Here is a 13,685-nt window from a genome sequence, read left to right as displayed (position 1 = left end):
ACCAGTACCGAACTATTATAGTGGAAACAGAAATACAAAGATAAACATCACATTCACTACACAGGTAAAGTATCAATCCCCTAGAGTGATACTTGAGAATAAAAAAATAAAGTGGAATTATACTGTACTTTCCACCTCTGAGTATGGCACAGTACTCAACACAGGGATGAGCTGAATTTACAGTTAAGTATATTTGTACCTTTGTATATTCATAATATTGCAAATAAATAATTTGTGTATGCACAGACACACAACCATACACAAATAATATTTGCAAATCCTCATGTGTCTATTTATGTATACTTCCTGAGCACAGTACAGTAGGTTTAATACCCATACACTCATTTCAAGTTATTTTTCCACTGCACATTTAAAACAAGAACTGGCCCCAAAAGAAACCAATCAATCTTGGGATTCTGGTTGTAGTTCATTTTTTCCACCAGGTTGAGAGATAATTGGAGCCATCACAGTGACGACTGGAAAAATGGAAGCATGCATTTTCAACCATGATGGCGCTGTTAAATCCATAATGGTTGAATTATATGGATTAACATTGGTCCTTTAACTGATTCAAAATGAATCAGTTTATATAAGATGGGCTGGCATGGTTGCCGTCTCACAGCTCCAGGGTCTCCGGTTCGATCTTGATGTCGTTTTACGTAGACCTTTTGCAGCGTAATTACAAAACACAGCAATGTTATTTGACATATATATATATATATATATATATATATATATATATATATATATATATATATATATATATCAGCGGAGCTGCATGTGTCTTATGTTAAACACCAGCAAATAAATTGTCATAAAATCTTTAAACCTAAAATCCTTTCCTCACACCACTCCTAGCTATGCGTCTCTCAGAAACAAATGTATTTTTATTTCTTTGTGCTGCATTTGTACTGTAGAAATGCTTCATATGGTTTTTAAGAAATTAAACATAAGCATTAGTGTAGGTTGGGAACACAGCGTTTCGATGGTAGAAGCACATCACCAACAAACCAAACTATCTTTGTTTGACTTTTTTTTGTATGTATGATGTTAGTATGCATAACCAATCGGCATCAAGCAGTGCAGATAGCCCCTCCCCCAGGTACCTTTAGGTCCTGACACACCCAAATTCATGCAGGTTTCAAAAACCATACAACTGTTTAATTTGATACTGGACTTGTAACCAATACAAAAGGCACAGTTCCAGTTTCCTAGTGCCAAAAGTTCCTGTACTTTGTGCACTGAAGAAATGCTTTGAGACTGATAGTCAGTTTTGATTTATTTCACATACCTTCTCTTTTCTTTGAAGAGTAAACATAAGACTTCCACATCTGACAAGATCTATTCAATCTGGACCTCTTTCAGACCCCCACAGGCATTGCAGTGAGTCAAGTAAAGGAGAATTGAATAAGACTTGACTGTTTCACCCTGCTGTCTTTATGGAGTTAAAGAGGAGGCTGTGAAAGGCAGAGGCCTCCCTCAGTAAAGCTCTGAGAAATTAACACAGAGAGAGAATGCAGTGAGCTGGAGCCCTGGAGATGCAGAGAAGAACTGTACTCTCGATCACAGCATCAGCGCAGGAATCTCAGTGTGTTTCATATTAGGCTACGTGACTCCAAAGCCACAATCGTCTCTCGCTGAAACTAAGACTGGCTCTGAATTAACCAACCGACGCAGTCATGCACATGTGGTGTTTTTTGTAGGACATGTGGTGCTGGTGCTGCTCTAGAAAAAGACATTAGATTGATGTATTGGCCCTTCTGATCATTAGGCGTGAACATTTATCAAGAGAGAAAGATAGAAACTGAGAAACTGGAAGGGCTGCAGAGTGACTGAACATTTGGCAACCGATTAAGGATCTTTCTGTACCCAGTACAGAGGCAGCTGTCTGTATTTTTTGTATTTCAACACAAGATTTATTTCTTGAATAACAATTCTGTCATATTCCTGAGCTGTTCATCACATTCCCATTACATGTATATCTCATGTACCAATTACTCATTGCGTTTTTAAGAGAAATCATATGATTTATGAAGCTGTCTCACTTGTGTCCTCAGTTTACCTTTCAAAATATGTATTAACAACAAAGACAGGAACTTCATGATGTTGTACTTCCCCTCCTACAGCACGTTACACAATCTGGCAGGGCCAAATTCCACATTCTTCATCATTAACATGAACAATGGCCAGCCACGTCACACTGACTACATCCAACATCCTAGCTGTAAGATACTGTAGTAGCAGTGACTAAGCTTGCTAATCCCTCTTATCATTCAGTAACTGTCACTAACACAGTCTGAATGTTCCTTTCCCGTCACCAAGGCAACCTGCACCATTACAGCAAGACGACGAGAGCTCGGCTCTTTCTCCGCCAAGTATTAAATATATTTCGTAACCCTGTCATTGGTTCTTTTCTCCACAGAATCCCCAACCCAGTAACCTGCAGCTAGATGGCAATGGCTCTGTGTTGATGGATGACACTTCCAGCCAATCGTCACTCACTGTGGACAGTGAAGAGGAGCGGAGGAGTGCCTTAGAGAAAAGCATGTATGTCTTGAGTCTATAGAACTTAACCTTAAACATTATTAGACCCCTAACAGGGAATTTTGAGTTACTTTACAATGGCTTGCATGTATATTCACACCCCTTGAACCTTTCCACAATTTGTAGTGTTACAACTCTGAACTAATATGTACTTAATTTTCATGAATCTATACAAAATAAAATCGTAAATGTGATTGCTTATCACATTGAGTACACCATCTTCACATGAAACATGGTGGTGGTAGCATGCAAAAACATGGGATGGACCTGGAAATACAGGGAATTCCTACAAGAAAAGTGTAAGAGGCTTGAGAATGGGGTTGAGCTTCACCTTCTAAAAGAACAATAAGCATAAGCATACTGACAAAGCTACACTGAAGTGGTTCAAAACCAAGAACCTGAATGTAGTAGAATGGCCCAGTCAAAGCGCAGACCTCAATCCGATTGAGAATCTGTGGCAAAACTAAATTGCTTGAGCAAGCTCTCACAGAGCTTGAGCAATTTTGCCAAGAGGAATGGATAAAAATATGTGGATGCAGATGTGCAAGGATGATAGAGACATATCCCAGATCACTCGCAGCTGTAATTGCAGACAAAGATGATTCTACCAAGTATTGACCCAGGGCCTGAATACATATGCAACCAAAGGCCTGTTTTTCTGTTTAAAGTTTTGTGTCACAATAAAAAAAATTTTTCTCCCACAATGATAGAGATGTTGTTTAAATGTTAAAAAATCCCAATGAAGTCCAGTTTGTAACACTGAAAAATGTGGAAATATTCTTGGGGTGAATAATTATGCAAGGAACAGTGCGTTCAGGGAAGCATCTGCATCTTTTTAGGAGGAATATGATGTATGTTGTTAAATGCTCTGGCATTAAAATATGTTAAACAAAAAAGATTATAACACAAGAGGAGAAAATGAAAAAAAACCCCAAAAACCCACACACCAGGACTAACTGAACTTCGTTTCTAGGGAAACATAATACAGATAAAAATACCACTTTGCAATTATATTGCTACAAATTGCAATTGCATATCTACTTACAATAAACCGATGAACCTGTAATGTGTCGGAGTTAACGATCAGCTAAGAATTGTGCATAAATGCGTAGAAGAGCTGCATATTTTAAAACCTTAGATGTGTTCTTAAACAAGCAAGATTAAATGTGTAGCAGAAAAAACACACAGTCTTGCCACAATAGGGGAATTACAGAAATAAACTACTCTCTATATTATGGCTCTTATGGTATCTAAATAAAAAAAAGAAATCATAAATATGGTGATCCCTAAAAAGAGAGTAATGGTGCCACCCAGAATTACAACATGACATCAATTCTACATTGCCTTTAAGCTAAGGGGAAATGTTTAACTCTGTTTAACTCTGTAGATATGAAGTAACATGTAACCCAAGTATCCTAACACTTACTGTACGCGTTATTGTCACACAATGTTTCAGTATGTCTGTAGCTCCTTATAAACTCTTAATTGGTTTGAAATTCTATTTTACAAATGAAATGCCTTAATTCAAGTAACACTGTAACATTTTTAAGCCAACAGAATGTTTTGAATTTGTCAACATGGCATATATTATAGGTATATGTATACACTGGATATAAAGTACATTAAATATAGACTAGGTCACTCACAAGAGGCAGGAGTGTGTACAACGTTTTGTGTCTTGTGTTACCTGATGTTAAAATGTAACACACAGAGACATGTCAGTGAGGCAAAAGGTAAATTCAGTCAAAAGTGCTGGTTAAAATCTGTCAACAGCTCAGCTCATATAAGTAATAAGTACGGAATAAATCATGACAGGTCATACTTTTATTGGAAAATAATCAATGATAGGGTGGTGTTTTGTGTTCCAATGTGAAGTCCAACAATTTCATTTCTCTTATTCCATAGCAATTTGCCAATGATTATTATTTATTTATTTATTTATTTATTTATTTATTTTTACATTTTTACATTTTTATACTTTAAATCATTTAATAGTTACACTTAATATTATTACTTATTTTATAGCAGTTATAAACAGTTCCCACACCAGCCTAGCTTTTTGTTTCTTTTAAGCTTGTCACGTTACCGAGATACCAGAAAGCACAAAGTTCTCTGTCCTGTTGACTGTTACAATGTGTTGACACTGGAGACTCCGCCCATAATATCTCACAAAAAACTTCACATCAATCATTATATATTTTTCTAATCTGTTTCTGTGCAATGCATTCCATACAAGTCCTCGTTTCTATGGAAACAACAACAAATGGTATTTCCGCCTGTTTTGGGGGTGCCTGTGTTCAGCACTGGATTTATTTGTGATGTCATACTCCACACTAATGGCTTTGCAGTTTTATTTTATATTCATTCATAAGTATTTCTTTTTTTACCTAGCCTACTAGGTTTAAAATTTTTTTTTTTTAGAATTTTATTGTAGCAGTTGTACAGTGTTTTACTATCAAAAAAGCTTACGTTGTGCTGTCCTTTTTATCTCTGTACCAAGGTTATTGTGGAGAGGTGTGAATTATTTACCCATCAGGGGGCTCACACCCCTCCTGTTTCCCACTGCCCTGTTTACCAGCAACTAAACACAGAGTCATGATACTCTACACACAGAAACCCAACAGGCTTACGCCAGGATACTGCTAGAAAGGGTTAATATAAACATGTAATTTGAATTACAGATGGAACTTCTGCCAGAGCTGCTGTTGTACAAAATGAATTAACTCCGTCTGACCAGTCAGATTTGAGAATTCAACAGTGCTGTGGTATAATGTGTAGTATTTCTTCCCATCCACCTTGATTTAGTTCCCATTCAGCCCCTTGCACGTGTTAAAATTTGTTTTGAACTGTAATTTGAAGTGACATTAAAAAAGTCTTAAAATGTCTTTAAGGCTTACTGCACATACTCCATATTTGAACATCATAATTAAATATTGTGTTTAACCCCTCCTCAATCATTAGTCACACTGTGTGTGGTGTGCTTAACTGAATTTACCGATGCTGAGTCAATACTTGGTGAAACATACTGGTGGCAGAATTGTTTTCAGATCAAACAAATGAAAACTCTTCTCATCTTTCCCCCTTTCTTTTGTCTGCAGGTATGTACTTGAAGAGTTGATTGAGACAGAGAAAATGTATGTAGCTGACCTGGGACTCATAGTGGAGGTGAGTGACGTTATGCCACATTATACAGGAAAAAGGTGCAAATAAAATAATTATAGTACATGCCATCCCCCATGTTCTTTCCTGAAATTATGTATGTCACATAAGTTTGCTTTTAAGCAAAGGGGGTAGAGCTGAGAGGCTCTGTTATGGCAGGGGCCAAGGCTAATTGCAAACAGAAGCTGGGAATCTATGGGATCCATTGTATTACAAGTTAAATCATGTTTTTGATGTTATTTTTAAAATTCTACCATTTTTACAGGTCTTGAAACACAGTTAAATATATAACAAACCAAAACCTTAATGTGCTGTACTTTGGCACAGTCTTATATTAATTATCCTGTATCCTGTAAGCATATTGAACGTCTGTGTCAATATTTGTTTACTTATTTCAATAGATGTTACCAGGTAATATGAGTACATTTAATGGCTAATACGTTTTTTGCTGTATTAATGTTGACATTATGTGGAGTTATACAGTAAAACAGCCTTACACAGATCATTTGTGTTTCACAGTAGCATTTAAACTTTTTTTTTTTTAAATCCCAAAACAACTACTAATGCATCAGGAGGAGTTTTGTTATAGTATTCAGTTATCATACACTATTTGAAGTTCCTTTTTTCTAAATATTTGCTTAAGGATGACAGGAGTGAGTCCTCGACACTGTTTATAATGTGCCACCATTCAGTATTTGCCACATTGTTGAGAGCATTGAAAATTCAAAACCATGTTTGGCCTCTCTATGTTCCCTATTCAGAGTTGGTGACTTAAAGTTATATCACTCTTTATGCGGGAAAAGTTATGCGTATTCAGAGGAGAATTGTGCACCTGGTTAAGTAGTTTTCTGGGCTCACCAATCAGCAAGTTAGTGGCATTGAAATCGCACAAGAAACTTGGGCTTAAGTTCAAGTCTAGTGTTGTGTTTAACTGAGACACACCTCTGTTTTACTCAAACTGCATCCTGTGTGCAAAACTTTCGTGCAACTTCTGAATAGTGCTTAAGTCTGCAGTAACATTGCGTTTGAGGTTTAAATACGGATGTGCACAACTTTGGTATTAAACCATCATTATGTGCACTTAACTCAATTCTGAATATGGCCCTATGTGTTTAACTTCACAAATACTATGCAGTGTGAATATTGTGTTTTTTCCCTAAGCACAGATGGAGCACTAAATATTTAACATGTATGTATAATTATGTACAGTATGTATGGACATGTTTGTTTTGTGTAACCAGTGTAGGCCGTGTCTGTGTAATCTCTTACAGGGCTACATGGCCACTATAAACACTAAAGGCGTACCAGAAGACATGAAGGGAAAAGATAAAATAGTGTTTGGCAACATACACCAGATCTACGACTGGCATAAAGAGTGAGTATCGTTGCCTGGTTGTGTGTTTTGTCACTGCTTCTTTTTGTCCTGTGCCTACAGGTACTTTACTATTAATGATTTCCAGCGAACATTTTCCCAATATTATCACCGTAATGGTTTCTAAGAGTCCACTCATTCTTGATTCAGTAACAGGTCCAGGATGTGTCCTGTATGTAAATACGTTATTTGTATTGTTGTATCTTAATGGAATATTTGCCAGTTCTACCTTAATAACCACAAATGCTCTATATCAGCATTTTCTTGTTGATAGAGATGCAAATAGAGGGTCCATTATCTCAAATCAATCTTCATTAAACCTCAGAATATTACCACAAGATCACCACCAAAAAACACTTTAAACTCCAAACCATCTAGGATCAGTTACAGTTCTTCTGTTGAACTCTGAAGACCCTCTACGTTGTTATATCAACCCACATGAAAAGAAAGCCACAAAGTACTGTATCATTATTAATCATCACTACTCAATCATTATTACAAGACCATCAGGAACCAACAGAAACCTCTAAGATTCAGTTCCTCTAAGATTCAGTTCATTTAAATATCATTTGATTTGCTTAGCACTTTTGTCAGAAAACAGCTTTACACAAATCTGGGTGTAAATTTAGATCCCTAATGAACAAGTCAGACTTGTTCCAGACTTATCTTCTATTGGATCTATCGGATAATGGAATTGTAAATAATTGTAGTATACAGGTGGAGAAGAGTTAAGCCAAACAGTACAACGTGTGCTGAAAGGATGTTCAGTGTGAGCAGATTGTGAATAAGAATCCTAGGATGAGCACAGGACAGTCTTTATGATGACAACAGGAGTTCTTACATACAGTACATATCTACAGTATCCAGTTTACATTATCCACATTTTTTCCAGAATGGATGCTGAAGATAGCTGAGCCTCGATGGAATTATGAAGTTAACATCTCTTTCTGTCATTTAGTTTAGTGTGTGCTCTGCAATCGCAAAGTTGTGTGCTCTGTTTGTATAGATGTGAGTGTCTGTGCACATCTGACTGATCCTCTCTGCCCTTCTTTGTTTCGAGCAGTTATTTCCTGGGCGAGCTGGAGAAATGTGTGGAAGAGCCTGAGAGACTGGCACAGCTCTTCATCAAACATGTAAGTCTGCCAGACTGTCAGTCAATCCTGTTAAACCTGCATCTGTCTCTCACCACCTGCCTGTTTCTTTCACTCTGTGTATCTGCCTACCTCCTTTCCATGTCTGTTTCTGTCTCAGTGTTTTTCTGTGTTTTTCTTGCTCCATTTGTGTCTCTTGTGTGTGCATCTATCTTTCTGCTTGGCTCTCCTTTCATTTTTCTCTACTTTTTTTTCTGTTTCTTTTGGTTTATCTCTATCTGCCTGCAGCTGTGTGTCAAATTGAATACTTATTTAGACTACTATTCTAGACTCCCTTTGAGTATACAGACTAAAAAGCTAATGGATAATGGACTATAAAAGATAATGGACTATATTTGGAAAAGTGATAGACAATTTTTGCACTAACCCGTCCACTCAGTGGTTATTTTAGAGACTGTGAGTGCCCCAACCAGTCAAATATTGATAGAAATATTAAATCTTGATAGAAATATTGAAAGAATATTGATAGAAATCTGATTACCTTTATGCCCCAACTGTGTACTAATTTCTTAACTGCTTTCTTGTGGAAAATGAAACAAAAATGAAGATAAATGTACATTTTTAAGGTTTACATTCATCCTTATTTCATTCCTTATCTTCACCACCCACTACTGCCATGCCTCTGCTTTTCCTTCTCTTGTTGTTTCCTCTTTTCTATTTGTTTACCGTTGTGTCAGTCAGGGGCTTGGTAATGAGATGGGGCCCAGTGGAGGTGGTTTCCTAAAATGCTGTAGAATAACCACATAGGGGTGTCACATGTTAACATTTCTGTGATCAGCCTTCAGAAGTGCGTCAGCGCTCAGGGCAATTTGCTCTTTTGCCGGTTCTCTAGTTACATCTCTCCATCTCTCCATGCACTACAGAAATAAGAGAGAGGGGCTTGTAGAAGATAGTGGCTTAAGATAAGATAAGATCAGATAAGATAAACTTTATTGATCCCACAGGCTTACCCAGAAACCACAAAGCCCTCCATCTTGAAGATTTTCCTTGTCAAAAAAAAAAAAAACCTTAAAGTTTTGGTTTTAACTCTGACTTTTAAAAAGTGCTGACACTGAAGACTCCATTCAGAAATTCTTAATAAATGTCTGCTTACAGAAAACTTAACCATATCAATCATTACTCATCTTTAAATTTTTAAATAATTAAATTTTCTTAAATTAATTGTGTTTTTTTTTTTTTTGTGAAAAAAAAAAAGTGTAACGTCTACCATACAGGTCCCTGAGTAAAGTGTTACTATAGAAATGATATTATATTAGAGCAAGAGCATTAATATAAACCTTGCAGCTGGCACTACTGTCAAAATTTGTAAAAAACACCTTCTGGCCAATCAGAATCAAGCCTTTAACAGTGTTGTTTGTATAAGTGGGTATTAAATCACAGTAAGCAATTTAAGACACGGCTTGTTTCTATCTCTCTCCATCTCCCCCTCACTGAACATCACTGTGAGTGCCCGTATTCTCGGAGTAGTGGTGCCATGCTTCCTTTCTGTGTTTGGGTAAATGAGTAAACAGAGATGAGAAAACACACACCGGCTGTGTTTATCCTCCTCAGTGCACTCTATTTCTGTCCCTCACATACCCTCCGTTGCTGATACTCTGTGTGTATATGTGTGTGTGTGTGTGTGAGTGCACGATCCTACTGGCTCTCCTCCATGAGCGCTCATGGGGTCAGGAAGCCGGGGGGAAAAAACAGGCGAACAAAAGCAGCCAGGAACAAGAGGTGGAATAACAAACACGTTCTTTGATAGCATAGCTTCACGCTCCATGCTTGCCTATTTCTGTCAGAATGTGCTCAACGTACAATCAGCTCCCAGAGAACAGAAAGTGCAGTGTTCTCTGGACTGGCCGCTTTGGAAGTTGTTTGTTGGGGTTGGTCCAGATGTTTTCAGGCAGGAACATTTTAAATTCAACTATGCTCATGTTAATTTGCTGGTGCACTTCCTTGATTACGGGTGTGTGCTGCCATAGAAGTTTTGGGTGGTTTAATTAAAGTCTGTTACTCAAACATGAATGGACTGAGTTACAATATGGCAGCCCATTTATTTCTTTGCTGCCCTCTCTGCTTTTTAATAAGACAGAGACCTTTGGGGAATTAACTTAAAAGAGGCAGACGGAAATAAAAAAACTCGTAACGAAAATCTAAAAGTGGCATCAAAATAGGGCCAGCAAGCAGACAGCCTCATCCAACTGTAATGAAAAACAGAGGCTTGTATTCTCCCATTGCCCCTTTTCTCTTGCTTTATCAGCTTTTCTCTTTATCTCTAGGCTTCTCTGGTTTACTCATCAATGATGACGCTCCAGTTGTGTGAGTTCTTGCTTATGGAAACTGACAGTAGGGTTCTAAACTGCTTTATCTGAAATAATAAACTCTTTCACTGGAACATTTACAAGTTTATCATGTAGTCAGCTCCTATTCTGACCTACTCTGCACTGGTAGAGCTGTCTCCAGGCAACTCTGTGTATGTCTGTGTGTGTGTGTGTGTGTGTGTGTGTGTGTGCGCGCGGATATCCAGGTGTTGGCTCCCAGTACCTGGCTGCAGTTGTACACTTGACTCTGGTTACATTCTGGATAACGGGGCTGAATTATACATGACTTCATGCTTATACAACTCCATTATCTCTATCTCTCTAGTTCTCTTGCCATAAATTTCTCTCTCATATCTTACTCTTCTCTCTCCATTTTCTGTCTTTTTTGTTGGATTTGCCCTTTGTTGTGGTCCATTCCAAAGTGATGAGTTCTATGCAGAGGAGTTTAAAGGATTGGCGGGGGATGGGTTAGCCCACGGCGGCCATTTGTAGAGTGATTTCCAATGGAAGCAAAGAAAACATTTAGTTCAAAGAGCATTTTTAAAAGGCCATTACTGAAGACAGCAATTGATGGACACAATTTTCCGGAAATTCTTGGGACTACTTATGCTCTGAATAAAATGAGGTGTGATGAGAGGAATGACAATAAAGCCTGATTGAACATGAACGTAAAACATGGCTGTAGCAACTGCCAAGTTTATCTATAAAAGTAGATTGAGTTCAAGTATGATATATATTAAATGTTGTACTAGTGAATTGTTAAAAACAAGTAGACTAATAAAACAGTCAAACGTAGTGCTGAGGAAGGTAAGCTCTCTGATGTAGTCTCACCGAAACTGGACAGTTGAAGACTGGAAACTGTAGCTTCAGTTTTGTGAAGTTGTGCAATCTTAGATGCTTTTCTGCTCACCATGGTTGTAAAGAGTGGTTATTTGAGTTACTGCAGTCTTCCCGTCAGCTTCGAAACAGGCTGGACATTCTCCTCTGACCTCTCTCATCAACAAGGCATTTCCGCCTGCAGAATTTCACCTCACTGGATGTTTTTCATTTTTCACACCATTCTGTTTAAGCTCTACACCATTGTACATGAAAATCCCAGGAAATCATCAGTTTCTGAAATACTCAAACCAGCCTGTCTGGCACCAACAACCCTCATCACAAGACTTAAGAATTACATAATAATAATTTCCTTCAACCGTTAACACATTGCCAATGGGACTATCTGCACTTTTATTTTCTACTTTCAGCACTGTTTTTGCCTCAGACTCTTCTTCTCCTTCTTTTCTTTTATATTCTTTTTAAATTTGTCCCCCCATTTTCTTTCCATTTGGTTATTTGCCAATTCCCACCCACTAGCTAGCTCTCCCCTAGCACACAACAGCTACTAATCTGGGAGGGAGAAAGCCAACACATGCTTCCTCTAAGACAAGTGAAACCACTGTATCTCTTTGAACTGCTGCTTATGCTACATCACAGTACAGCAGAACACACTTGGAGAAAAGCGCTAAGTGCTCTCTTCTGCATACATGAACTTACAGACACTCAGTATTGGGTAGTGTCACTCTGATTGACAGAGTATGCCATCCCTCCCACCCAGAGAGAATGGCCAACCTTGCTCCCTTGGCTCCTGGCCATGGCATTGTATATGTAACTGTGGAATTGTCGGGATTTGACTTGCAATTGTCCAAGCTCCTTTATCTTCTTCTATTTTTTAAAATTCTCCTAATGCTTGACTCAGATTATTTCAGGCCAAACTGCTTAACTTGCACACTGTGTTCAAATTTCAAATTGTTTTTAGCAGTTGTTTTTTCACTTTATAGTTGTTTTTATCTGTTTTTGTTTTGTTTAGTTAAAATTATTAAGACTATTTAAAAGTTTATTTGGTTTAAAGCTCAGTAAAGTTCAATATGTCGTTAGCTACAATGATGGAATATTCATGAATTTGAATTCCAACTTCCTGCTGGTGATGTCACCAAGGGAAGCTGACCAATCAGAATCTAAACTGATACTCAAACTAGTATCCCAGTACTGATACCAATATCAAAACTTACTTTCAATATCAAAACTTCTTTGTTTACTTTACTTTACAAAAATAAATTTGCAATTTTCTACAGTTTATAATTATAATAATTATAATATCATGAATTATATCTGAAATTAGTCATGGGTCAGTTCTCTCTTTGGGTCAAAATAAACAAAACTGGTTACTCAAGGGTTTAAAATGTCAAATGAAAATGTGTTGAATTATACATTTAATCAGGTTTGTGGTATTGCCATAGTATCTAATAAACTTGTTTGTTTTTATTTGAGGTGTGAAACAACTCCAAATGCTCCTTATTTTCCTTTCAACCATATCACTCCCATTATACATTCACTCCCTGAACCTTCATTTCTGCAGCCTGCCTGTTTGTATTGTGTGTGTGAGTGTGTGTGTGTGTATAAAACAACAGACAGGCAAGGCAAGTGAGATGGCCGAAAAGGAAAGTCTTTCCTATCCTGCATATCCTATCAGTATCAATATTTTTTATAATAGGATTGATTTTTAAAAGGAATTGCCTGGATTGAAAGTATTGATACTTTCGTATCGATCCGTCCATCCCTAACTCCTGCACTCAGCACAACTGCACCTTGTAAAGAGGCACTGCTCTTCTTCATTGCTTTTTTCTTTTCTTTTCTTTCTCTTTAGCTCTCTGTTTTTCTTTCAGCAACCTACAAACACAGTGACAGGGCATGCACTTTGTCTTTCTTACTTCTCTCCCTATTTATCTTTTCTCATTCACTCTCATCTCATCACATCTTTCTATATCCACTAGACAGAGTCAGATTCAAACAGGTTAATTCAGCACAAATGATCAGCAAATCACTGCATCTCTCTCTCTCTCTCTCTCTCTCTCTCTCTCTCTCTGTCCTAATGCATTTTTGCCTCACTCCATCACATGTTTACATCATCCATCTACAACAGGTGCATTTTTACTGAGATAGACACTTTAATCCTCATTGCACTGCTTGTCTTTTAGTGCTTTAATGGCCTGCTGAGCCTGTACTGAACTTAACTCTGATCCATTTTGCCATTTTGCTGAATCATCATGCAATTATTTCCTGATATCTCAGAGTATACAGCACTTACCAGAGAATGAGAGAGCTTTGTGCTGC

The 13,685-nt window shown here is 37.5% G+C and overlaps 1 protein-coding gene across 6 annotated transcripts in view; it reads left to right on the top strand.

The window, feature by feature from the left end:
• Positions 1-13,685, top strand: part of arhgef25a (Rho guanine nucleotide exchange factor (GEF) 25a) — a 73,680-nt gene that overhangs the window by 48,041 nt on the left and 11,954 nt on the right. For all 6 annotated transcript variants that reach the window (XM_034311860.2, XM_026920780.3, XM_026920779.3 and 3 more), the window contains 4 exons: positions 2,423-2,547; positions 5,643-5,709; positions 6,975-7,078; positions 8,139-8,208. In XM_034311860.2, the coding sequence (XP_034167751.2) occupies positions 2,423-2,547; positions 5,643-5,709; positions 6,975-7,078; positions 8,139-8,208 (366 nt within the window). The remainder of the gene's footprint in view (positions 1-2,422; positions 2,548-5,642; positions 5,710-6,974; positions 7,079-8,138; positions 8,209-13,685) is intronic.

This window comes from Pangasianodon hypophthalmus, chromosome 16 (assembly GCF_027358585.1).
Source record: "Pangasianodon hypophthalmus isolate fPanHyp1 chromosome 16, fPanHyp1.pri, whole genome shotgun sequence".
Lineage (NCBI taxonomy): Eukaryota > Metazoa > Chordata > Actinopteri > Siluriformes > Pangasiidae > Pangasianodon > Pangasianodon hypophthalmus.
This window is presented reverse-complemented; position numbering and strand designations above follow the sequence as displayed.